Below are 27002 nucleotides of genomic sequence, written 5' to 3'. Positions count from 1 at the left end.
GCAAGCATTCTACCACTGAGCCAAATCCTCAGACTTAAAAAAAAAATCTAGGACAGGTTCTCACTAAGTTGCCCAGCCTGGCCTTGAACCTGCAATCCCCCAGACTCTGCCTCTTGAGCAGCTGGGAATACAGGTGTGTGCCACTGTACCCAGTCACACTTTTACATTCAAAATTAATTAACTATAAAATATATCTATAAATATCAAATATCCAGCCACCCTTTTTTGTACTGGGAATTGAGCCCAGGAACAGTTTACCTCTGAGCTAACATTTTACCTTGAATCAGGGTCTCACTAGTTTGCTGAGGGTCTCACTATGTTTCTGAGGCTGGCTTTGAACCTGCGATCCTGTCTCAGCTTCCAAGTACTGCGATAACAGGCAGGAACCACTGTACTAGGCTTAAGAGATGACGCTTTTTAAAAATGTACTGCTTTTTATGAATGAAACGCTTTCAACTAATGCAATATTTTTTTCTCATAAAATGTCACACCATGTCTAAACTAGTATCTATTTCACTGTAGATTAATTAGTCACAATCCAAATAATAAGTTCTTAAGTAATGGCTCAAAATCAGTGGTTTTAAATTATTAGAAGAACTTCCAAAATATATACATGTATTAGCCAGCTGGGCACAGCTGCACACTGGGGTTAACTCAAGAGGTAAAAATGTCCTTGAGTTCAATCCCTGGTATTAAAGAAAAAATAAAAAATAAATAAAAAGTTTCTTCCCATTCTACTAATTTTAAAAAACTTTCATTAACTGTTTCCAACCTTTCCCATTTCCTTCTATATTAAGTATCATCTGCTGCCTTTTCATATAAGTTGATTTTATGTTTCAAACTAAACCATTAACTTTCTGATAACTTCACAGCAAGTCCTAAATATTTTCTCCCAGAATCAGCTCAGTGCCAAGTACAAAGGAGGATCTCAGAGTTGCTGAGTGATCTCGCACCGAAATTTTTATGTAAAAATATAAGTTATTATGTAATTTAAAGTACATTACAAAGACATCTCACATACCCTAACTTATTAAACCAAGACCATCAATTAGCATTTATCAGGTCCTATTTACTTTACTGCTTTTTAAAAATACCAAATACATTCTGATCAAAGGAGCCAGTTTTAAGTATGTTTACTATTAGCTGTGGATTATCTATGGTATTACTTAAAACAGATTAGATTGAGCCTAAAGTCACGTTACTTCTTTGATATGAATCATGAAAATTTCTAGATGGGAAGAAACAAGTGTTCGGAATTCAATCAAAATACATCACTCATTCTCATACTTGCTTTTATAGGAAAATTATTTATAAATACTAATAAAAGTAAAATCCCAAGAATATTGTTGCTTTACTTACAGGGCACATCAAGGATACCCGAAGACTAGTTGTAGCAATTTCACTATCAGGATCTGCAGTGAGTTTTTCTTTTACTTTAAAAAGAAGAAAAGCAATAATAAAGTTTTAAAATAGTAGTGACATAGGAGCAGAATTACAGAAATGTATTTCAAGATTTCCCAACACTTCAAATATGTTAAGAAACACAATTATTAAATATTAATAAATTTAAACACAACCATATTCCTTTTAATTGGGTTAAAAAATTATGAACATTGCCAGGAGTGATGGTACACACTTGTAATTTCAGTACTTGGGAGGCTGAGATAGGAGGATTGCAGGTTCAATGCCAGCCTCAGCTACTTAGTGAAGCCCTCTGCATCTTAGTGAGACCTTGTTTCAAAAAAAGAATAAAAAAGAGATAGAATGATCCTGGGGTCAATACTCAGCCAAAAAAATTATGAACATGAAAACTCTAGATTACATATTTGATATTCTCAGATTTCTTCTTAAAAGCAAGGAGGAGCTGCCAGGCATGGTGGCATACACTTGTAGTCCTAGTACTTTCGAAGCTGAGACAAGGGGATTGCAGGTTCGAGGCCAGCTGCAGCTACTTAGTGAGGCTCTCTGCAACATAGGGAGACCCTGTTTCAAAAATAATAAATAAAAAATAGGACTGAGGGTGTAGCTCAGAGGTACAATACCCCTGGGTTCAATCTTCAGTAATGCAAAAAGAAAAAAAAGTAAGGAAGAATTACAGAAAGTTGTTTCAAGACATAAAACTGGGTACAGTGGAACATGCCTGTAATCCCAGTACGTAGGGGCTGAGGCAGAAAGATGGCAAGCTGGAGGCCAGCCGTGAGCAACTCTATGAGCCCCTTTTTCAAAATAAAATGAATTCAGGATATAGCTCAGAGGCATAGCATGCCTAGGTTCAATTCCCAGTATGACAAAAAAAGGGAAAAAAAAAAGAAAGACTTAAAAATGAGACTGGAGATGTAGCTCAGAGGTAGAATGCTTGCATAATATACACAAAGCCCCAGGTTTTATCCCTAGTACAGTAGAAAAAAATTAAGAACAAAACACTAATGGGAGAGGAACCTGGAATATAGCAGTGCCTGAGTTTCAATGTTTTTCTAACATAAACTCATTACTGTCTTTATTAGGCTACCTTGGTATTTCCAATTGTTAAACTTATCAACATAAAAGATTTAACTAAATATTCTTATATTTTCTCTGACAAATGAAAATTACTATGTATGTGCTTACTATTTAATTTCTTCTACTAGGTAATATATACAAGTTACTGTTTATACAAGAATAAATATATACAAAAGAACGTAAGTTTTCTAGTCTTTCCCATTACATCATCTCATTATGCTTGGTCTTAAAGACATTACTTACTTAGTGCTCTGGAATGATCAGGGTTTCTAATACCTTTCATTTTTAGTCTCTGTAATAACATGGCTGATGTGAGCTGTCGTACAAGATAGACAGACATGGAATAATTCTGCAAAGAAAAATAATCTACATTAGAGAGTAGAAGTAATATTCTCTTTATTTACATAAAATGCTTATCTAAAAAAAAAAAAAAACTGGTTTCTAGAAAGAGAATCCAAAACTTCCAGAAGGAAGTCAATGACTAGGGGAGGGGCAAAATCAATAAGGCTACTTCAGGGAAATAACAGCTCACTAATACTAAAGGGTACATTCCCCAATTATTTATGGCTTTAAAACATCCACTGATTGGTATATCAAATAGCATAAATCAGCACTTTCCAAACTATGTTTCTATTTAAGCACTACTTGCACCTAAGGGCACACAGTAAGACTGTATCTGCCCATGTCTACTTCCAACCAGAATCCCTTTGTTTTCATCTACTAATATAATGAGGCTTTCATAGTTTCACTTAAAAATAGATTCTACTGCAGAAACGAATTGCAAACATCAGTGGTCTAAAATAAGGAGGAGTTACAACATAGAAAGTTGTTCTAAGACGTAAAGTCATGGACAGTGGCACATGCACGAGTTTGATAGTTCTAAAGCTGGTAAAATACATAGATGACCTGTCAATGGCTTTGAGCAAATCACTCAAATAAAGTCAATATTGGCTTTTCCTGTACAAAGTTTTGAGATTTACTTTACTTTCTAAATGGGCATTTTATTGTAAAAGGGGCAGCTACTGTAGTGCAAGACACATGAAGAAACAAAGTTAAAAGGCAAACCCGGCTTGGCGTGGGGGCACAAGCTTATAATCCCAGTACTTTGGAGGCTGAAACAGGAGGATTGCAGATTCTAGAACAGCCTCAGAAAATTGGGAGACTCTCATTAACCTAGTGAGACCCTGTTTCAAAATAAAAATAACATAGGGCTGGGGGTGTAGTTCAAAGGTACAATGCCCCTGGGTTCAATCCCTAGTGCCTGCCCCTCCCAAAAAAGGGCAAAGCCAGAAAATAATAGCACCAAATCCTGAACCTCTTATGGCAAAAGGGAAACCTGTTGATTCAAGAATTCTGTAAAGATAAAATATATTTTACCCAATGCTAAAAAAGTGTATAAAAGCCAGGAATTGTGGCACACGCTTGTAATCCCAGTACTTGAAAGGCTGAGAAAGGAGGACCACAGGTTCATGGCCAGCCTCAGCTACTTAGTGAAGCCATCTGCAACTTAGTGAGACCCTGTTAAAAAATAAAGAATAAAAACTAGGGCTAAGAATATAACTTGAAGGTAAAATGCTCCTGGGTTCAATCCCCAGTATCACCAAAAAAAGTATAATTTATATATAAATGAATGAATCTATATATTCATTCACAATATATATTTTTATTTCACAATAAAAAAAATTTCACAATTGCAAAACCAAATGTTTAAAACACTTTCTAGTGTCTTAAATACCTAAATACCCAATATGTTCTGTGAATTTTAGGTCTATTAATCATTTTCATTACAGAAAACAAATATTATTCTCAGTATGTGTCAAAACTGCTGAGTCTTCAACATCTACATATTTATTTAAAAATCTGTAAGTTACTTCCAACTCTACAATTACCTTGGTGGTTATAAAAATAGAATCTGCTATGAGCATATGCTTTAATTTCTCCAACCACAAAACAAGAATATTACATTTCCATAAAACAGGAACACTAAAATTAATGTTTAAAAATTGACTGAAATCTTTTTACACTCATTATTTGTTTTATTTAAAAGTAACTCTAAAATGTAAATTCTTTATTAATCAGTATCATAAGTGATATAATTCATTTTGAGATAGAATCAGAAGTACAGAGAAAATAATTTTAAGCAATCATCTTATGAGATAACCCACACGTTATCTGAACTATTAGCTGTTTACATAAAGGCTGGAACAATTATAACACACACATTCTGTGCACACAAGTTGATTAAATCATTACCTTAAGGTATTCCTTAAGGAATATAAATGTTTACATTTCCTTACCTGGAAAATAAACAATACAAAGGAAACCTCAAAGTTCTGAACCTTAAGAATCTGTACACCATCACCCCAGAATTATAAACTATTGCTTTTCTGAAATCACAATCTGAAGACTAGGAAAAAAAAAAAAATCAAGCAACTCCAATGGAGGAGAGAACCTTTACCTTTCCAATTTCAGATGCCCAGGAAATAGAAATCTGATTTGGCACAGCTGAAGACAACCTAACTAAAGATGTAATATTCAATGGGCGTCCAGGGCGCTTCTGTTCAATTCCATTTTTAGGCGGTGGTGCATAGCCCTATAACCAAAAGAAAGAAAAAGTATTAAATTCTCTTTAGGAGTTTGAAATTCTTCTCCAAGACAGAAACAGATTTTTGTCTAAATTCACTTTCACTAGGTTTTTATTTTAGCTTGGAAATCACAGTTCAGAAAAATAAAACATAAAATGAGTATTTCATCATGAAATTTAAAATGCTGACATCTTGTAACATTGGCTAAGAAGATTCTTCCTTTTTATAGGAAATCAAGCTTTATAAAGTTGCAGCTCTTTGTAAATGACTCATTTTTGGAGGCCCCATACAAAACACATTCACATACTGGGGTGGGAAAAAACAACAAGCTTTAGAAATTAAAAAAAAAAAAAAAAAAAAAAAGCTAGGCGTGGCAGTGCCTGCTTGTAATCCCAGAGACAGGAGGATTGCAAGTTCAAGGCCAGCATCAACTACTTAGCGAGGCTCTCTGCAACTTAGTGAGACCCTGCTTCAAAATAAAGAAAAATTAGGGCTTGAGGTACAGTTTGGAGGTACAATGCCCCTGGGTTTAATCTCCAATACTGCAAAAAAAAAAAGCATTAATAAATTTTGAAGGAATTATTAAAATATTCTGAGTTGCCCAGCGTGGTGGCACACGATTGTAATCCCAGCATTTGGGAGGCGGAGACAGGAGGATCAAGGTTCGCGGACAGCCTCTGTTACTTAGTGAGGGCCTTTGCAACTCAGTGAGACCCTGTTTAAAATAAAGAATAAAAAATAGGGCTGGGGATGTATAGTTCATGGGTAGAATGTCCCTGGGTTAAATCCCCAGCACCACAAAAAAATAAATAAACCTTCTAAATGATAAAAATTCTCTCTACTGACTTTTCTCTAAGTAGGATAGAAAATAATATTTCAAACCAGGTCAAGTCAATCAACAAAAATCATTACTGCTCTTTCAGTTGGCATTAAATTACCACTGCTTTAAATAGGAAACATACTCTTTTTGATTCACAATATGGGGTTCCTGGAAGCCCTGCTACCTCTGGGCTACACTCCCAGACCTATTTTATATTTTTTTATTTCAAAAGAGGGTCTCTTTAAGCCAGCGTGGCTGGCTTCGAACCTGCATGATCCTCCTGTCTCCACGAGGGGATTACAAGCATGTGCCACCACACCCGGCTACATCCAAATTTTAATTACCATAAAACCTTTCAGACTGTGATTTTCCAAATCAAAATTTATATATTAGAAAATTAAAATCTCTTAACTATAACAACATTCATGTATTGAAAAGCAAACCCCAATTTTACTGACTATATAATGCAATTTATGTAATTTAATTATATGCTACCGAAAACCAAAACATTAAGTTAACGATGTAGCATAATTTATCATTATTTGTTATATAATAGTGAGAAAATATAAGAAAAGTAATAAATAGTCTTTGTGAACACAAAGAATCTTGCATCACTTTTTCACTTAGTAATCAATGCATACTAAATTTCTCCAAATGATACTAATACGTATGCAGAAAGCTTTAAAGAATATCTTAAACTGCACTGCATTCTAACATCTCTCAGATTTTCATGCATGTCACTGACATCCTTAACTAAATGTGTTCAGGTTAATACAATCTGGACCTTAAGAGAATTACAGATGAAAGGTTTTCAGACAATTGCCAGGATTCATTCTCTTTCCTAAAAATGTCTAAAGTATCAGGTGACTGAGAAGCACAGGGCATGTAGTTAAATCAACCACACCAGGATAATAGCACCAAAACTGTTTAAGTACAGGCAACGACATACGTCACAGTTGCTGCCTAGTCATGAGCAACACTAAGACACTTGTGGATTTTAGCAGTGTTGAATTATATACCTACAAACAACGAAATGCAGCATTGATGGTACTGTTTATCAAAGTTAAAAACAGCTATCATTGTTTCTAGACCTTGTCAGTGTGTGCAATAAACTTACATGAAAATCTGATAAATAAGCAACTTACAGGCAGAGGAAATAGCTTCCCATTTACTTTTATACATAGACTATTGGGATAGTTATCTTCTTGAGGACAACTTGTCTCTGCCAGGCAAAGTCTGCATAAAAAAAAAAAAAAAAGAAAGCAGCCTCTTAAACAGTATATCCCAGTATGCTTATGTTTAAGATTCAGAGCCATAATCATAAAGGTGACATGTGAAATAACAGTAACAAAATTTCTAACTCACCTCAGCTGAACTTGGACTGTATAATCTCTCCTACCACCTGGCAAAAAATCCCTGTTGGAAAGAGGAAGAAATGGGTTAAGAAAGGACAGTTAAGCATTCACAAGGACACTCTCATAAGGGGAAAAAAAGCTATTTACATTTTTATTCTTTTTTTTTTAATTGGTGCACTGTATTCATACATCATAGTGGGATACAAACTTTTGTAGACATACATGCACACATCGCCCAGTCAGCCCCCACCCGATCCCCACCCCATTCTCTCCCCATCCCTCCCTGCCATGCTTGGCTTAGTGGTTGACATCTAGTATTATAGCAATTTGTCCTAAATTAAAAATGATAATCTCACATAACAGTTTCATTTGTCTGATACCAAGCTTTTGATGACTTAAAGATAACATTTCAATATTTCTTTTTACTTTCTTTCTTACCAGAGAATATTTTTTTTTCTATTTTTTTTAGGTGAAACTATCATATATTTATATATTTATTTTTCAGAAAAAAAATCTATCCTAATATGGAATATGGACTCTAGATACCCAAAACGATCTTGAAAAAGAACAAAGCTAGAAGATATATATTTTCTGATTTCAAACCATATAAAGCTACAATAATTTAAACAGTGTAGTACTATTCTAAAGGCAGATATATAAACCATTGGAGTTAAATAAAAGCCTAGAGCTAAATTCTTCCCTATATTGTCAAGTTATTTTTGACAAGGTTTCCACGAACATTTGGTGGTGGAAATAATAATCTTTTAAATAAATATTGTTGAAACATAATAATTAGGTGAAAAAAGAATAAAATTGGACCCTTACCTAATCCCATATACAAATATTAACTCAAAATAGATAAAAGACCTAAATATAAATCTTAAGACTATAAACTTTTAGGAGAAAATCTGGGTCATAAAACCTCACAACATTGAAATTGGCAGTGATTTCTTGGATATGATTTCAATGGCACAGGCAACAGAAGAGTATACAAACTCCCTAAAAAATAAAAAAATATTGTATATCCAAAGACAATGTAAACAGAGTTAACAGTTACTGATAGAATGGGATAAAATATTTCCAAATGCTATATCTGAAGGTATATTAATATTCCAACTAGGAATCCTAAAAATTAACAACAATAAAGGCAAACAATACCATTTAGAGATAGGTAAATGACTAACATAAGTAATGAATCTCCACAGATAACCAATCTTAGTTGTCTGTTGGATGGAAAATCTTGTTTCTCTGGTTCTGGTGTGTGTTACCTATTTCTTCTTTGTAGTTAATCTCTTTGAGTATTTTCTCTAGTGCTGGTTTTGAAGACATAAATTCCTTCAGTTTCTGTTTGTCATGGAAGCTTCTTATTTCCCCATCTAATTGGATAGAAAGTTTTGCTGGGTAGGACATTTTTGGCTGGAAGTTGTTTTCTTTCAGAGTTTGGAATATGTTACTCCAAGCCCTTCTGGCTCTCATGACTTGGTTTGGGAAGTCTGGAGTGATTCTAATTGGTTTGCCTCTGAATGTCACTTGGCCCTTTGTTTTTGTTGCCTTTAAGATTCTCTGCTTGGCTTCCACATTGGTCATTTTGACAATTATATGGCGTGGGCATCCTCTTCTCCGATCCTGTCTAAAGGGAGTTCTATAAGTTTCCTGGATCTGTGTATCAACCTCTTGCTCTATATTTGGAAAATTTTCTGCTATTACTTCCTTGAAGAGATTGTTGATCCCTTTGGTATCACTTTCTTTTCCCTCCTCTATTCCAATTATTCTTAGGTTAGCTCTCTTAAGATGGGCCCATATTTCTTCAATGTCAGATTCCTGCTGTTGGATATTTTTTTCTAGATTAGAAACTATGCATTCATTTTTGGATTGCTCATCTTCTAAGAGCGAGATTCTGTTCCCCATGTGGTCTAATCGGTTGTTTGTGCTTTGAATTGAGGCCTTTACTTCATTAATTGCATCCTTTATCTCTTTTTGGCTCTCTCTGAGTTCTTTTCGAAGCACCTCTATTATTTCTACAGTTATTTTCCTGATTTGATCTTCTAGAAATCTCTGATTTTCTGTTTTGTCAGGTTCTGATGTTGTGGGGTTGTGGGCATTCATTGCTCCAGTATTGTTCCTCTTTCCCATGATTTTGGAAGTTTGTGTCTTCTCTGGGTTCTTCCCTAAGGGTCACTATGACTTCACTTAAGGTGTTCTGGATCTTGAGTCTGTGGTATCTCAGATCCCACTACTCCTTTACTGGGTAGTATCACAGAGTCTCCGACCCAGAGAGTCGATAGAGGCTGCTTTAGACTGTGGGGGGTGCCAGGTTGCACGTTCTCCTATGGTATGATATCTCTGCCACCGCCCCCCCCCCACTGGGTCAAGTCCCAGGGAGTACAGTACTGGGATTTCTCCTCTGGGGCCTGCAATTTGACTCACTGTTCTTGAGTACGCAGATGTAGCTGTACTGGATTCGGTGAATTCTCTGCTGCTGCCGCCGGTGGCAATATGGCGCCTTGCTATGCCCTCGGCCGTGAGGCTGGCGTATTTCTTCTTGGTTTTGATTTCCACTCTGAATCCCTGCGGCGTGTGCTGAGCTCAGCCACTGGGAGCTTTAGATTTTACCTGTGGCGAGAAATACCGCCTGGCTGTTCCGCAGCGGCTCACCTCGGCTTGCTGTAGCCGTCGGTGAATTTGCCGCTGCCGCCGGCAGTATAGCACTGCTGACGCGTCCTCGGGCGTGAGGCCGGTGTATCTCCTCTGTGGCTCTGAGCTCTGTTCTCAGTCCGCTTTCTCTCTGGAGCCTGGTGCTTTTTTTGTTTCTCTGGTGATGGTGTTTTCTGGCTATGAAAGGCGCTGATTTTGTGGTAATGGAGATTGGTTGTTAGCGGGGCTCTTAAGCCCCGCTTTTCTTGGTTGCCATCTTCCCGGAAGTCCATTTTTATTCTTACTCCTTAAAAGAATGAAGACTACTCTGCTAATATTGTAAAAGCCTTAACCAAAACACTGTTATGATTATAACATGCATTTACTTAACTTTTAGTCATGTCTTTATTCCAATACCTTTTAAGGTATTTGGTATTTTCTTTCTTTCTTTTTTTTTTTTTTTTGTGGTACTGGGGTTCCTGGAAGCCCTTCTACCTCCAGCTACACTCCCACGGGCTACACTCCCAGACCTATTTTTATACTTTTTTCTATTTGGAACCAGGGTCTCTTAAACCAGCACGGCTGGCTTCGAACCTGTCTCCGCCTCCCAAGTGCGGGGATTACAAGCATGCGCCACCACACCGGGCCAAGGTATTTTCAATTTATAGGAACTTTAGTGGTGCAGTATTTTATAGGAATCTTGGCTGAGCAGTCTAATCATTTGGAGACTTTTGTGTTTATTTAATATGAAGTCCCACTCACCAGACATTCCTACTAAATATAGCTTAAGCATAGCTTCATATTTAATTTTACAGCTATTCAGGTGACTAACATAGAACCAGTGCCTAGACTCTAAACGTTTCTATTCCATGGCAACTTCATAATTATATATTCAAATTACAAATACAAAACCTCTTACACTTTTTTTTTTTGTGTGTACTGCAGATAGAACATAGCCAGAGGCATTCTAACTCTGAGCTACACCCCTCCCCCCCAATGTACTTTTTATTCTTTATTTTGAAACAGAGTCTCACTGAGTTGCAAAGGGCCTCACTAAGTAGCTGAGGCTGGCTGGAACCTTGATCCTCCTGCCTCAGCCTCCCAAATGCTGGGACTACAAACAGGTGCCACCAAGCTCTTGTTACACCTTCTAGATGAGAAACAGAGTCCTGTGCAAAACACCTCTGACACACAACCCGCTAAACCCTTTCCATTAAAATGGTGTCCACAGCAAAGTTACACTGCTACTTTTTAATAGCTTGTGAAAAATGCAAATCTCAGGCCCCATACCAGACCTATACAGTATCAGAATCTGCATTTTCGCTGGGCGTGGTGGCGCACGCTTGTAATCCCCCGCGCTTGGGAGGCGGAGACAGGAGGATCTCGCAGGTTCGAAGCCAGCCTCGCTGGCTTAAGAGATTATTGTTTCCAAATGAAAATTTGGAGTTTAGCCTGGAGGTAGAAGGGCTTCCAGAAACTCCAGTACAACAACAACAACAAAAAAAAGAATCTGCATTTACCTAAGAAAATTTTCCTAAGAAAATTTTCCTAAGAAAAATCTGCATTTTCCTAAGAACCCTGGATGGCATGCATGGATATTACAGTTTAAGTATCCTCAGGCATTATTCTAAATCTTGGCCTTAGAGAGAAGATCTTTGGAAAGCAGACATGTCCTGAGTAACCCTCACCGTGCTCTATGTGGGATATTCGGCACACTACTTTCAATTCACTAGGTTCTGTGGAAGACAGTAAAATGCAGCAGTGACCAGCTTGAGCCCTACTGTCCTAAACTGTATGGCCTTGGTCAAATTACTTAGCCTTTCTGTGCCTTGGTATCTACATCCGTTAAAAATGAAAATTGGTGTATCTACCTCATCAAGCTTTTAGTTGAACATGAAGTCCCACTCACCAAATAATCCTACTGGTTTGCGCACAGCTGTTGTGATGATTAAACACATTAACACACAAGTGCACAGGTTTAAGATGTACTCGACAAGTGTGAACAGCTGACTATTGTCACTGTTTCCTCTGCTCCTAATGTGTTTCTTGGTGCAAGCAGAGTCCACCTTTCACAAGTGTCTCTTCAAAACATTCCAATATCCTAGACCATACTGACCTCTTCTGAGCAACCCACATCATCCCACTCATTCAAATCAAGAAACATTTCAGTCTGCACTGGAGCTTCAAAGATAAAACACAGTATTTGCTCCAAAGGATTCATGCTAGTAGGTAAGATGTATACAACCAAAATAAAATGATGAGGGTTATAAAAACAGGGAAAATTTAATTTTGTCTCAAAAGGTCAAAGTGATTATCCCAAGAAGTCCAATCAAATTATGAATGGTTCACTCAGCAGTGGTTCTGCCTATTTCTTTCTATCCAGTGGCTCAAATAGTGCATTGATTCTCAACAAAAAGATAAACTCAAGATACATGTCAGAATCTTAAGCAACATAATTTGAAAAAAAGAGACATGTCCAGACATGAGCCTGAAAAGAGAAAAGGCCTAACCAGGATATAAATTTCAAGAGAAGAGTAGCAGGAGATAAGATGGTGTTTAAAAGAAGGGGGGGGGGGTTGGGACCTGGGAGTGATGGTACATTTACTGTGGTCCCAGCACTTGGGAAGCTACAACACAGGAGGAGCAGGCCAGCTTCATCAACTTAGATCTTGTTTCAAAATAAAAATAATTTACAAAAGCTAGGGGTATAGCTCAGAGGTAGAATGCTCCTGGGTTCACTCACCATTAACAAATAAACAAAAAAGGAGGGCAAACCAAGATGTTGAAAAGAGCTGTCAGAACTTAAGTGTCAACTTCATCAGAGTGCTACATGGTTTTTAAATGCCAAAGAAAAAAAGGGAATGGGCTTTAGAAAGGACACATGGCCAGATAGAAATGAAGAATAAGGACAAACCATTTTAACTGTGTAGGTAGAAGATGAAGAAGTCTTGAAAGCTATTTAAAAAAAATACCACTGAATGATATTTTAGCATAAAAACTGGTAATGGGTGTTTACAGGATGGTGTAGGTTGTGGAATGGTACAAATGAATAGTTGATGATGCTCCTCACCAGGGTAAGATGTAGAAGTTACAGCATCTGTGTCTCAACCACCTGGGGAGGTGATGACTGTTATTTCAATTTTACATACTGGGTAAATAAAACTCACTGAAATTTAGTCACTTGCCCAGGTGTATATAAATAGAATTGGCTGAGCCAGAATTCACTTTCTAGTGGGTATTATTCTAAAGATCCTACTAGCCTCCCTCAAAGGCAGAGTTGCATGGTTAAGTTATAAACCTTAGAAGTGATGGGTGAAGAATCAAGAGTGTAGCAAATTGGCAGGATGCAATCAATGAACAATGGGATAAAACCAAGAGGCCTCTGTCCAGGCAGATCCCCATCCCATCTATTCAATAAGGAATATAGGAGGAAATACACCAGGCAAAATTTCCTTCAGGCTAGTTTATTTTTCAAGTTTGTCTTGGTACATGAAATATTACCTGGACCACAGCAGACAGTTCAATAAATATGTGCTGAATGAATACATCAAAATCAGCACAAGTCAATCTATGTATACACTAGTCTCCAGGAGCTTAAACTTTCCTGGGTCAGATTATATATCATTTTGAGATTTTTGCTGATGTATATAATTTCAGTAAGTAATGCAATTAGTCAAAAAAATAATGTAAAACTAATGTCTGAGTCTTCCACCAAACAACAGCGAGTTTTCAAGATGTTTGATGCTCAAAAAAATTGTGTGATTCATAAATCTGGATCTTCCAAACTGAGAGATTTGACAAATCTCTTTAATACCTACATATTAAAGACCACAAAATTTGGCTGTAAAGAACTTAATTTTAAAGAGTCATATAAATAAGGTATTAAAAACATCAAAGTGACTTTTTAATTAGAAAAGTTATATGGTACAGATTTCCTTTTTGTCCTTTTATAATCTTTTAATTCATTTGCTCTTTACAAATGTATCTACTTTAAATTTCTTCTGTTTTCTAAACACAGTTAACAGTCTTTTCCATACTGTTTTCAGATTTCTAGTAACTTTAGTAAGGATGACCACATAGCTCACCTGGCCCTGAATTGCTGCAGTTTTTGATCTTACCAAGAATAAGTATTAATAAAGTTTACATTCACATTAAAAAAAATTCTCAGTTTGAAATGTGGCTTATGGTCTTGTTATCTTTGTTATCATAATTCTTTTTAATATTTCTATATTCAGAAAAATACTTTCATTTTAAAAAGCATTGCCAAGCTGGGCATATAGTTTAGCAGTAAACCACTTGCCTGTATGTAAAATGTCCTGGGGTTTAAACCCTAACATAATACAACACAACACACTCACACTTTCCTCCCAACAGGTAGAGATTGCCAAATGTGACTAAAATAATTTAAAGGATACTCTGAGGTTTTATTAAAAAGTTAAAATTTAGCTGGGCATGATGGTATATGTTTGTAATTCCAGTACTTGGGAGGCTGAGACAGGAAGATTGAAGGTTTGAGGAAAGCCTCAGCAAGGAGTGAGACTCTTATCAACCTCATGAGAGCAAGTAGTAAGACTGTTTCAAAAAACTAAAATAAGCCAAGTGTGGTAGCACATGCTTGTAATCCCAGCATTTGGGAGGCTGAGAACGGAGGATCGTGGTTGGCGGACAGCCTCTGCTACTGACTGAGGCCCTCTACAACTTAGTGAGACCCTGTTTCAAAATAAAGAATAAAAAACAGGGTAGGGGATGAGCTCAGGGGTCGAATGCCCCTGGGTTCCATCCCAGACAGACAGACAGACAGACAGACACACACACACACACACACACACACACACACACACACACAAAATAGGGCTCGGAATGTGGTTCAGAGGTAGAATGCTCTAGGGCTCAATTCCCAGCTTTCTTTCTTGCGCACGCAAGCTCACTTACTCACGCCCCCTCCCCCCCCACACACACCCAGGTTAAAATTTTCCCTCTCCTTTTTTTGGGATGGTTCTAGGGATTGAGCTCAGGAGCATTCTACATCCAAGCTACATCCCCAGCCCTAATTTTTATTCATTATTTTGAAACAGGGTCTCATTAAGTTGTGGAGGACTTCACCAAGTAGTTGAGGCTGGCACTGAACCCATGATCCTCCTGTCTCAGTCTCCCAAGAACTGGAATTACAAGCATGCACCATCATGCCCGGCTATATGGTATTGGTGTGCCCGAATAACATGGTACTTATTAGATATTTGACAAGTCTTAGTAAACGTATACTACCCTCACTTAAAGAGAAACAGTTCAACTGTTATGGACTAAACTGTGTACTTCAAATTTTTTATACTGAAGCCCTAATCCCAAAGTGGACTATATTTGCAGACAGGTCCTTTAAAGATGCATTTAAGGTTAAGTGAGATCTATGAGGTTCATCCCTAATCCAACAGGTCTGGTGTCATGAAAAAAGGAAAAGATAGGCCGGGCGTGGTGGCGCACGCTTGTAATCCCTGAGCTTGGGAGGCGAAGACAGGAGGATCGCGCAGGTTCGAAGCCAGCCGCACTGGCGTAAGAGACCCTGTTTTCAAATAAAAATATAAAATAGGTCTGGGAGTGTAGCCCGGAGGTAGAAGGGCTTCCAGGAACCCCAGTACCACCAAAAAAAAAAAAAAAAAAGGAAAAGATACCACAGATTCACTGGAAGAGAGAAAAGGTCATGTGAGAATATAGTAAAATGTGCAAGCCAAAAAGAAAGGCCTCAGAAAAAAAATAAAGTCAACACCTTGATCTTAGAAGCCTCTAGAACTTTGAGAAAGAAATTTCTGTGGGTTAAACCCCCAAGTCTATAGTATTTAGAAACATATTCTAAACATTCCTCTTACCTTGATATGCATATCTCTCTAACTTGTTGAGGTGTCAAAGCAAAAATAAAAAACTTCTCTTGAAATCGCTGAATACTGCTTTGAACTGGGGAAGAAAAAGAAAGACAGTATTTCAGTAACAAATCCCAGGGTCTAAGGACCTGCAAAAACTAGTTACTTCTGTCAAAGTGTCTGCCAAATTCTGAAAGTCTTTTGGTTAAAATGCTCTAAAAATCTGCATTAATCTTGGAAAGTCACTTCAAATGGGCTTCATTAATTTTAAGCATTCATTCTTTATTCTAAAACACTGATTATGCCAGGCCTGGTGGCTCATGCTTGTAATCCTAGCACTTGGAAGGCTGAGACAGGAGGATCACGCAGGTTCGAAGTCAGCCTCAGCAACTTAGTGAGACTCTGTTTACAAATAAAGTATAAAATGGGTCTGGGAGTATAGCCGGAGGTAGAAAAGCCCCTGGGCCCCACCCCCAGTACCACTAAATAAATAAATAAACAAACAAGCAAACACTGATTATAATATATGGTCAAATATAACAAACCCTTCAAGCGTACATTTCATCCTTACTAGAGTATCATTTAATGAAAAGTCTAAGGAAGTAAACTACTCTTCCTCAGAGGAACTTTACCAATTAAATGGGCTGGCTGGCTGGCTCCTCACTCCTTTCCTCCCTCCCTCTATGTTTTGTTTTGGGTGCTTTGTATTTAATTATTTAAAGCATTTGAGAAAATTAAAATTTTAAATTTCTAAGTAATGAGTTAGTTAAGGTATTATCTGCTTACAAAACATCACCTAGTTAAAGCTTACCTAGTGTTTTATCTACATTAAAAACCTATATATTTATGACTTCACAAAAACTTTAGCAGATTAACTTTGATGAATTATTCATTGACATTCTAAAAGCCCACAAAAGAAAACAAAACAAGAAAAAGCCATCACAGAGGCCTCAGATCTTCTGATGCCTAACAAGTAATGCATTACCAACTGAGAAGGGGGAAAATTGACCCTTGTGTGTTACTAGACACAATTTTCCTAAAGTGTTAAGACAAACAAGGTATCAGCTGTATATCCAATGTCAGAGAGCCTCCAACTTTAACTTACATCAAACCAAGAAAAATATTAATGCCCCCTCCAAAAAACATAGGTAGTTTATGGCAGCAATTGTGCTCCCGAGAAATCACACCATGAAATGGTTCATATTATGATGATGGTGCCTCCCTAAAAACTGAAATAGGAGCATTTCAGGCTGACAATAGCTTCAGCAACGCAGTGAGACTTGCAGCAACCTCGCAAGACCATTTCAAAACAAACAAAAAAAAAGGGCTGGAGGTAAATCTCTGAGGTGGAATGCACGTGGGTTAAAACACATACATGCGATGTTGCTTAAATTTTAAGAAGGGTAACAATTATGAAGCATAAAACACCAAAACACAAATATAGTACAAAATCTCTCATTTCTTCAGTTCTTATTCAATTCTTCCTCCCCTCTTACTATAGATTCTACTTTCCATTCTCAGTCCATGGTTAAGGTCACCAATGACCTCTCAACTATCAATTTCAGTAACTTACATGTTGAGATTACAAGTACACACATTACATTTTCAGTCTTAGTTAATGACATGAGCACCTCGTCTCTCTAGCTAGAAATCTCAAAGGATCTAAACGACTTGGTACAAATGGAGTCTCAAAAGGAAGAGAAAGTCAAAATGCTATGGGACATTGAAAAAGAACATGGACAGCAAAATTTCCAGAATTTTTTTTTTTTTGCAGTATTGGGAATAGAATTCAGGGGCATTCTACCTCCAAGCCACACCCCCAGCCCTATTTTTTTTTATTCTTCATTTCGAAACAGGGTCTCACTGAGTTGCAAAGGGCCTCACTAAGTAGCTGAGGCTGGCCGTGAACCTGGATCCTCCTGTCTCAGCCTCCCAAATGCTGAGATTACAAGCATGCACCACCATGCCCGGCAATAACCCATAATTTTGAGGGAGGGGGAAAAATAATTTATACATCAAACCTCAAGCAAAGTAATACAAATATACTATCTAGTTACCTCACAAACTACTAAATAACAAATGACCATATAATCTCCAAAGAGGCCAAACAAAAAGAAAACAATACAAGTAAAGGCTGGCTTCTCATCAGAAAATGTAAGGGAAGGGGAGAAGACATTCTCTAAGGTAGTGAAAGGAAAAAAATGCTAAAAATTCAAGTAAACAAAAAATAAGAGAATTTGTTGCTGGTAGACATGCATCGAAAGAATTGTAAAAGGAAGCCAGGCATGGTGGTGCACACCTGCAATCCCAGTATTTGAAAGCTGAAACAGTATTGCAGGTTTAAGACCAGCTACAGGAACTTAAGAGAGATTTTCGGCAACCTAGCAAGATCCTGTTTCAAAAGAGGGCTGGAGCTATAACTTGAATGTAGAATGCCTGTGTTCAATCCCTAATGTCACACACACCAAAAAGGGAAAGAAATGTAAAAGGAAATTGGGAGTAAAATGAGATATAAATTCATAATTGTATCTTTGTAAATGAAAATCACAAACACTAAATGCTAGATGTAAAATAATATGCTGGGGTGTTCTTCTTGGATTTTCTTAGAAGATACTATACCTACTTAAAGCAAAAGTAATGGTATTAAAAGGTAGGACTTACAGCACACACAGACTTAAAAGGTATACGACCATAAAAAGGATAAATAAAATGAAGAAAATGAGATAAAGCCAGGCGAGCGTGGTGGCGGCATGCTTGGAATCTCAGTACTTGGGAGGCTGAGCAGCAAGAATCAGATTTGCAGGTTCTCGGCCAGATTCAGTATGTTGAGGCCCTCCACAACTTAGTGAGACCTTGTTTCAAAATATAGAATAAAAAATAGGGCTGAGGGAGTGGCTCAGAGGTAGAACACCCCTGGGTGTAGAAATATGCTGTTTTTGTCATACTAGATCTGTCTTTAGAAAGATTTTAATGTTTATTGAGCTTATCAGAATGAAGCAAGAAAAACAGCTCTTGGACATATAATTTTATTCGTGTGTGTGTGTGTGTGTGTGTGTGTGTGTGTGTGTGTGTGTATACTAGAGATGGAACTGGCCTCCAGAAACTTACAGCAACAAAAAATATTGCCTATGCAATTTAAAATCTAATTTGTGTAGATGCTTATTGACAGTTTATAGGTAAATCAATTTTATGACAGAACAGCAGCTTAATGCAAACTACATTTACCGTATAGTAAATCTGATAACTGAAATGAAATGTCACTTTAAAATAAGATTATAAGGCCGGGCGTGGTGGCGCACGCTTGTAATCCCTGCGTTTGGGAATATAAAAATAGGCCTGGGAGTGTAGCCCGGAGGTAGAAGGGTTTCCAGAAAAAAAAAAAAAAAAAGAATTTTTAGAAAGACTAGCAGATAAAGTACAAACAAGCATTCAGGTTTTGCAGTTTATTTTCTACTAACATCTATATTTTGGGGTCAGAAAACCAACTCTGTACAGACCCAAAGAATGTTTTTACATTAAGAGAAAAGGAAAAATATACCATGACCTAAGGATATGAACTAAATATAGCTGTATTGAAATTCTTCCCATTTTCAACAACCTGTCATAATGTAGATTTTGTTTCCTACACATGACAATATCCATCATGCAGTTCTTATAATATAACCCTGACCCATCTCTTACAATTTAACATGTTTTCTATCTATTCTTTTGTCCACATAGAATATAGACAAATTTTTACTTATTTATTTTTGGTGGTACTGGGATTCCTGGAAACCCTTCTATCTCCGGGTTACACTCCCAGACCTATTTTTATATTTTTATTTGGAAACAGGGTCTCTTAAGCCTGAGTGGCTGGCTTGGAACCTGCGTGATCCTCCTGTCTCCGCCTCCCAAGCGCGGGGATTACAAGCGTGCGCCACCATGCCCGGCTAGACAAATTTTTAAAATACAATTTCATATTTACTTTATTTATTTTGTAGTACTGGGGATGGAACCTAGGGGAATTCTACCTCTGAGCTACACCCCCCCCCAGTCCAATTTTATTTTGAAACAGTCTCAGTAAGTTCCAGAAAATTTCACTAAGCTGCTGAGGCTGGCTTCATACCTGCGATCCTCCTGTCTCAGCCTCCTAAGTACTGGGATTACAACAAGCATGTGCCACCACACCAGGTTGGATTTCATATTTAAATTATCTTAAAAATGAAAAAAATGGAAGAGAAAAGAACTGCTTGTGAGAACAAATCAGAACAGCTATTTAAGGGAGAAGAAATGAAGAGACTCTTGCTAGTTTATTTTTGGATTAGAGGATAACCCATTTGTTATAGTAAAACCTTAGCTACTGTGAACTTTAATTACTGCACACACCCATACTTTATTGATACTACAGTTTGCCGTTTTAAATGCCATTTCATCTTAACATTCTGAACAAAAATAATTACAAACTGCAAAACTGTAATGTATCTTTTTGTTTTGTTACTGGTGACTGAACCCAAGGGGCTTCTATCTCCAAGCTACACCCCCAGGCCTTTTTACTTTATTTTGTCTTGCTACATTGCTGAGTACAGCCTCCCAAGTACTGAGATTACAGGTGTGTGCCCACCTTATATGTCTTAAATAAAATATGCTCATTGTTTTTTCTTCTTGCAGTACTGGAGATTGAACCCAGAGCACCATGCATGCTAGGCAAGCACTCTAGCACTGAACCAGATCTACAGTCCCTTTTGTAAAAAAATTTGAGACAGTGTCTATGTTGCCCCTGCTGTCCTCAAACTTGCCATCCTCCTGTCTCAGCCACTCCGGTAAGCAGAATAATGTACCACTGGGCTCAGTTTTCTTCTTTTGTGTGTGTGTGTGATACTAGAGATTGAACCCAGGGGTATGCTACCTCTAAGCTATACTCCCAGCCCAATTGTTTTATTCTTTATTTTGAAACAGGGTCTCACTAAGTTGTGGAGGATCTCACTAAGTAGCTGAGGCTGGCTGCGAACCTACGATTTTCCTTCTCCACCTCCCAAGTACTGGGATTACAAATGTGTGCCACCATGTCCCACTTTCTTTTTTCTCCTTCCTTCCTTCCCTTTCTTTTTGTGGTACTGGGGATAGAACCCAGGGGCATTATACCTCTGAGCTACACCCCCAGCCCAATTATTTATTCTTTATTTTTATTTATTTTTTATTTTTGTGGTACTGGGGTTCCTGGAAGCCCTTCTACCTCCGGGCTACACTCCCAGACCTATTTTTACATTTTTTTTAAAATTTGGAAACAGGGTCTCCTAAGCCAGCGCACACAGCTGGCTTCGAACCTGCACGATCCTCCTGTCTCTGCCTCCCAAGCATGGGGATTACAAGCGTGCACCACCACACCCGGCCTTTTATTTTTTATTTTGAAACAGGATCTCACTAAGTTGCAAAGGACCTCACTAAGTAGCTGAGGCTGCCTGCGAACCATGATACTCCCGTCTCAGTCTTCCAAATGCTGGGATTACAATCATGTACCACCATGCCCAGCTTCCTTTTTTTCATCAATAAATGTGCTATGCTATAAAAATAATTCTTTCAATAATAAGAGATCTATGGGAATAATAATTTCAGCAAGACCCAAGCAGTCTTTTGTCATGTCACCTGTAATTTGTTACAAACAAATCTAATATCCTGTGAGTTGAAGAATTTGATCCATTTTTCAAAGAGATTGCAATCTTAAAACATTGCTATCACCCAGTGTGGTGGCACAAGCTTGTAATCTCAGCGCTTGGGAAGCTGAGACAGGAGGATTGCAGAGGTTCAAACCCAGCTTTAGCTACTTAGTGATGCTCTCAGCAACTTAGTGAGACCCTGTTTCGAAATAATATAAAAATGGGTCTAGGAGTATAGCCCAGAGGTAGAAAAGCTCCTGGGTTCTACCCCAAGTACCCCCCCACAAAAATCCTATCTATTAAATGGGTGAAATAAAACATCCTTATCTTTTAAGCAACTGTTATCTAACTATAAAGTGCAACAAATCCAGATTGAAAGAATAATGTCATCACAATCAGTAACCACTTCCCCGGTCTTCCTCACAGTGGCTCCAGTGGACTGCAGTTTGTGGACCTCCGGATGTTCTGTCCCAACATGGCACTGCTGGAGGTGCTGTGAAAGGTGCAGATACCCAAGACTGAAGAAAGGTCTACCACACAAAGCGTGGTGCACCACTCAAGAGAACTTTTTTAAAAAAACCCTGTGACTTTTTCTACTAATCTTTCAGTCTAATTGTTGTAAATTCCTACTCAACAATATGTTGATAAATTAGAAATCATCTAACCAATCTTCTGTAAATCAAGTCAGCACTACAAGAAAAGAATATGTGCTTTGAAACATCTTTTTTGACTACTCAGAATTTCTAATTCTGTTTCCAAATGTAAAAAAGTTACTCTATAGTAATGTTTTAAGTATTTTTGTATTTTCAAAATCATAAAGCCACACTATTAGAAATTAAGAGAACTTCTGAATATAATTACTTTACTTTAGAAGTTATGGCATTAAAAATATTCAGTTAAGCCGGGAGTGGTGGCGCACGCTTGTAATCCCTGCGCTTGGGAGGCTGAGACAGGAAGATTGCACAGGTTTGAAGCCAGCCTCAGCTTCTTAGTGAGGCTCTCAGACACTTAATGAGACCCTGTTTCCAAATAATTAATAAAATAGGTCTGGGAGTGTAGCCCAGAGGTAGAAAGGCCCTGGGTTCCACCCCCAGTGCTGAAAAAAAAGAAAAGAAAAAAAATTCAGTTAAAGGTAATTATTAATTCAAATGTGGTGGCCCACCCTTGCAATCCCAATACCTGTGAGGCTGAGACAGGACAATCATAGGTTTCCAGCCAGCCTCAGCTACTTACTGAAGCCCTCTGCAACTTAGCAACTTAATGAAACCTTGTTTCAGAATAAGAAATAAAGAAGGCCTAGGGTATATGTAGCTTGGAGATGGAATGCCCCTGAGTCCAAATTCAGCACACCCCCATAAAAAAAACAACAACAAAAGAAAACCTCATCATTACAAGTTAATTTCTTCCTAATTTAGTTTATAAACTGGATTAGTCAGCTCGTTACTATATGGAAATACCTGAGATAATTATAAGGAGAAAAGGTTTATTTTGATTCACAATTTTGGAGGTTCCCATCCACAATCCATTGGCCCCACTGCTGTGTTGAATCTGTGGTAAAGCAGCCGAACCATTCATCTCAAGACCAAGGAAGAAAAGAGTGAGCACGTGATGGCAGAGGTCCTGTAGTGTCCTTGCCACTGTGACGGAAAGGCCTCCCTCACATCACACCTACTTCCTAGAAGTCCACACCTCCCAATCGCACTAACATAAGGGACAATCCTAAAGCACATGGGCAGACTATCCTTACTCAAGCACGGCACAAACTACATGGTATGTTATTGATGTTTTAACTTTCTACCTCAAAATCTCAAAATCATTTTCTTTTATTATTTTCTTTTTAAGACATGATCTCATTATGTTGCCCAGGCTGGTCTCAAACTCAGGGATTCAAGTGATCCTCCCACCTCAGCCTTCTAAATAGCTAGGACTAGATTGCACTACCAAATCCAACTTATTATTTCTTAGCCCAGCATAATGGCACACATCTGTAATCCCAGTACTTGGGAGGCTGAGACAGGAGGATTACAGGTTAGAGACTACTCTCAGCAATTTAGCTAGCCTCTTAACGACTAGGTTCTTCGAGAACCTAGGCAGATTGTGCCTCAAAACCACAAGTAAAAAGGACTGGAGGTGTAGCTAAGAGGCAGAATATCCCTGGGATCAATCTTCAGGACAAGAAAGAATGATCACTTCTTGTCTTTTTAGAGAAGAAAATGTGTATAAAAACAATGATAGGTGGAAATGCTGAAAAGCCTATGAATAGTTTTTGGTTTAGGGAAAAGGGGTTTATAAGGCAAAAGCTTATGTATATTTCTTACATGCTAATTTTAACTAAACTATGGATTGTTCTTAGCCCCTCTCCAACATAAAATATCTTTTTTATCTAAACCAAACAAAATACTATTTAGATGAGAAAACTGTTCCTCGTGGTCAGGAAGCTAAAGAGAAAGAATAGGAAACTGAAATCCTATGAACACCTTTGAGGCATGCCCCTAGTGACCTAAAGACCTATTAGCCCCAATACTTAAAAGGGTCTACAACCTCCCAATAGTGCCAAGCTGATGAACAAGCCTTTAGCAAATGAGTTTTGGGTAAAAATTCCACATACAAAATACATAACACAAAGCATTATCTTCACTCTGAATCTTTCTCAAAATACATTTGAAGAATTTTGCAATAATTGCTGAGAAAAACAAACATGTGAATGAGCCATGAAACTAGGCACGAGTTTAACTAAAAACGGGACAAAAAGGAAATCAAAATAAATTACAGAAGTATTTTAATCAGTTAAGTGAACCTTAAAAAAAAAATCTGGAAGCGGTAGCACACACTTATAATCCCAGTCCTTGGGAGGCTGAGATAGAGGCTCATGGCACGAAGCCAGCCATGACAACTTAGAGAAGCTCTCAGCTCTCAGTAACCTACTGAAACCCTGTTTCCAAATAAGAAATAAAATCAGACTGCGGGTATAGCTTGGAGGTAGAATGCCTCTGAGTTAAAACCTCAGGGCGCGCGGGGGGGGGGGGGGGGGGCTAAAAAAATGACAATTAGGTAATAAGCATTCAAAATGTTTACTCCTAAACCAGGCATGGTGGTGCACACTTGTAATCCCAGCATTTGGGAGGCTGAGACAGGAGGGTAGATTCATGGCAAACCAGGAGGATCATGGTTCACGGCCAGCCTCAGCTACTTAAGTGAAGCCCTTTGCAACTCAGTGAGACCCTGTTTCAAAATAGAGAATAAAAAAATAGGGCTGGGGGTATAGCTTGGAGATAGAATGCCCCTGGGTTCCACCCCCAGTACTGGGGAAAAAACAAAAACAACAAAAAAAACACCCAACCATATAGTACTGTATTATTTAACCTTAAAAAGAAAGAGTTGACACAGACTACAATTCAAAGAACCTTAAGGGACATTTTGCTAAGTGAAATAAGGCAGTTTCAAGAAGACAAATATGGCATGATTCCATGTATACGAGGTACCTAGACTAATAAAAATCAGAGAAAGAATGATTGGGGCTTGTGGGAGAGCTTTGAATTAAAGCATGAACATAGATTGATTCAATCCCTAGCACCAAGAAAAAATGACAGACAGGCATGTAAACAAAATGGTGGTTGTCAGGAGCTAGGGGAGGGAAATGGCGAGTCATTAGTAGTTTCAGTTTTACAAGATAAAGCATTCTAGAGATCGCTAGTAGTGAATGTATTTAATGCCAATGAACTGTATATTTAAAAATGGTCAAGGCAGAATTTGTTATGTGTAATTTATAACACATAACAAATAAACACATAACGTAAAAAACCTGGAAAAAATACTAAAATAATATAATACTTTATATCAGATTTTAATTATGTTACCAGTTTCTTAACACTTGTACATTTAAACATTTGGAATAAATGCCTCAGGTTTTATAGTATTAACAATAAATCGCTAAACTGAACGTCTCTTGTTTTATTTCCTCTCTTGTCCAGAAAAGCACTTACCTAAACTCGTGGGCTTGATGAGAACATCAAGAACGTCATAAAAGGGCAGGTTTTTTAACTGCACATCAGGATGGACAGGAGGAATTGGAGGAGATGGCTGCTGCATCTCAAATGTAGGCTTCGTATCTTGAAGTAGCACAGAACCAACAGGAGAGGATGGCGAGTGAGGTGTAACTGAAGTGGAAGGCAACGAGTGGATTCCAGCCACAGACAAATCAGGTTCTATAGGTGATGAACTACCATCCAAATTGAAAACCGATGATTTGATCGTGGATAAATCAGAAAGTCCTTCAAGAGTCCTTGGATATCGGCGCCTATATAATTCTCGGATTTTAATCTGAACCGCAGGGCTGCAGCCACTCTTCAATAAATGCAGCGCCCTCATCAGGAGGTCATGCTTGCGTCCACTTTTATTCCGTCCAGCAAAGCCTAGTAACACTTGTAGTTCAGAAACCCTAAAACTAGAAACCATATTCTAAAAGGAAAGGAAAAAAAAAGCCAAGTCATCCTCAAGCATATAAAAATCTTATCTAAAATATACTACAAAATCTGTTTTTTCCCTGCACTTTTAACAACTGCAATGTTCTTTCTAGTAACCAGCACTTTCACATACCACTTAAGAGTTATTAATATTCATAAAGCTATTCTTGCATAAAAATGACATCCAACTTATGTTGTTAAATTGTAATTTAACAATTTTATTTTGTTGTATTCTCAATTTTGGCAATCTACTGGTTTATATTAACCACTTCATTATCTGATTGTGCTCTAATTAAATTTGTATTTTCCTATGAACTCTACAACCAATGAAAGTGTTCCTTCTTGAAACTAAGCCTCATACACGTTACAAAATGATCACCAATTAACCAAGCAAAATATTAAATTTAATTATACATGTTATTTCTGATACTAGTAAATCTACAAAACCAAGTCAGAATTGTGATCCAAAATCCAAAAAAAATTTTTTTACCCCAACTCAAACATTAAAAAGCCAGGTGTGGTGGCAGATGCTTGTAATCCCAGTACTTGGAAGGCTGAGACAGGAGGACAGGACACCCTCAGCAAATATTAAGACTCTCATTAACTAGAAAGACCCTGTTTCAAAATAAAAATAAAGCAGGGCTCAGAGTATAGCTCAGAGGTAGAATGACCCTGGGGTCAATTCCCAGTGCCCCCCCCCCACACAAATAAATTAAACAGACAACACAATAAGGAAATAAAATCATTTTAAAATATTAAAGCAAAGATCATATAAATTTTAATTAGCATTCTAACTTCTAAAATAATTAAAATTTCCAGCTGGGTATTCAAGTAAGAAAAAGATCTTTGAAGAGCAAGGAAATGGTACAGCCATTAATCTGTTCTGGGGAGAGAAGTGTGAGGGATTAAACCTGGGGGCATTCTACTTCCAAGCTTGACCACCCTAGTCTTTTTATTATTTTTCATTTTGAAACAGTCTTACTAATTGCTGAAGATAGCCTCAAATCTGAACTGAAGTCTTCAGGTCTCAGCCATCCAAGTAATGGGATTACAGCAATGTACCACCACACCCATTTTGTAGCCATAAATCTTAAAAGGTAAGACTACCCTCCACACCACTATACTGACTTCATAGGTGTAAAATGAAAGCAGCTCCTGCTT

The 27002-nt window shown here is 37.7% G+C and overlaps 1 protein-coding gene across 4 annotated transcripts in view; it reads right to left on the bottom strand.

Annotated features, from left to right (window-relative positions):
* The window catches only part of PIAS2 (protein inhibitor of activated STAT 2), a gene marked incomplete at both ends in the record, with an annotated part of 87933 nt that overhangs the window by 30989 nt on the left and 29942 nt on the right, over window positions 1–27002 (bottom strand). For 3 of the 4 annotated variants that reach the window (XM_080714409.1, XM_080714410.1, XM_080714411.1), the window contains 7 exons: window positions 1360–1433; window positions 2743–2848; window positions 4958–5092; window positions 7050–7140; window positions 7270–7320; window positions 15755–15839; window positions 25362–25833. In XM_080714409.1, the coding sequence (XP_080570535.1) occupies window positions 1360–1433; window positions 2743–2848; window positions 4958–5092; window positions 7050–7140; window positions 7270–7320; window positions 15755–15839; window positions 25362–25833 (1014 nt within the window). Of the gene's footprint in view, window positions 1–1359; window positions 1434–2742; window positions 2849–4957; window positions 5093–7049; window positions 7141–7269; window positions 7321–15754; window positions 15840–25361; window positions 25837–27002 lie in introns of those variants that run through there. The other variant, XM_080714408.1, reaches the window with a different exon arrangement.

This window comes from Muscardinus avellanarius, assembly GCF_963383645.1.
Source record: "Muscardinus avellanarius genome assembly, chromosome: 17".
NCBI classification, from domain to species: domain Eukaryota; kingdom Metazoa; phylum Chordata; class Mammalia; order Rodentia; family Gliridae; genus Muscardinus; species Muscardinus avellanarius.
This window is presented reverse-complemented; position numbering and strand designations above follow the sequence as displayed.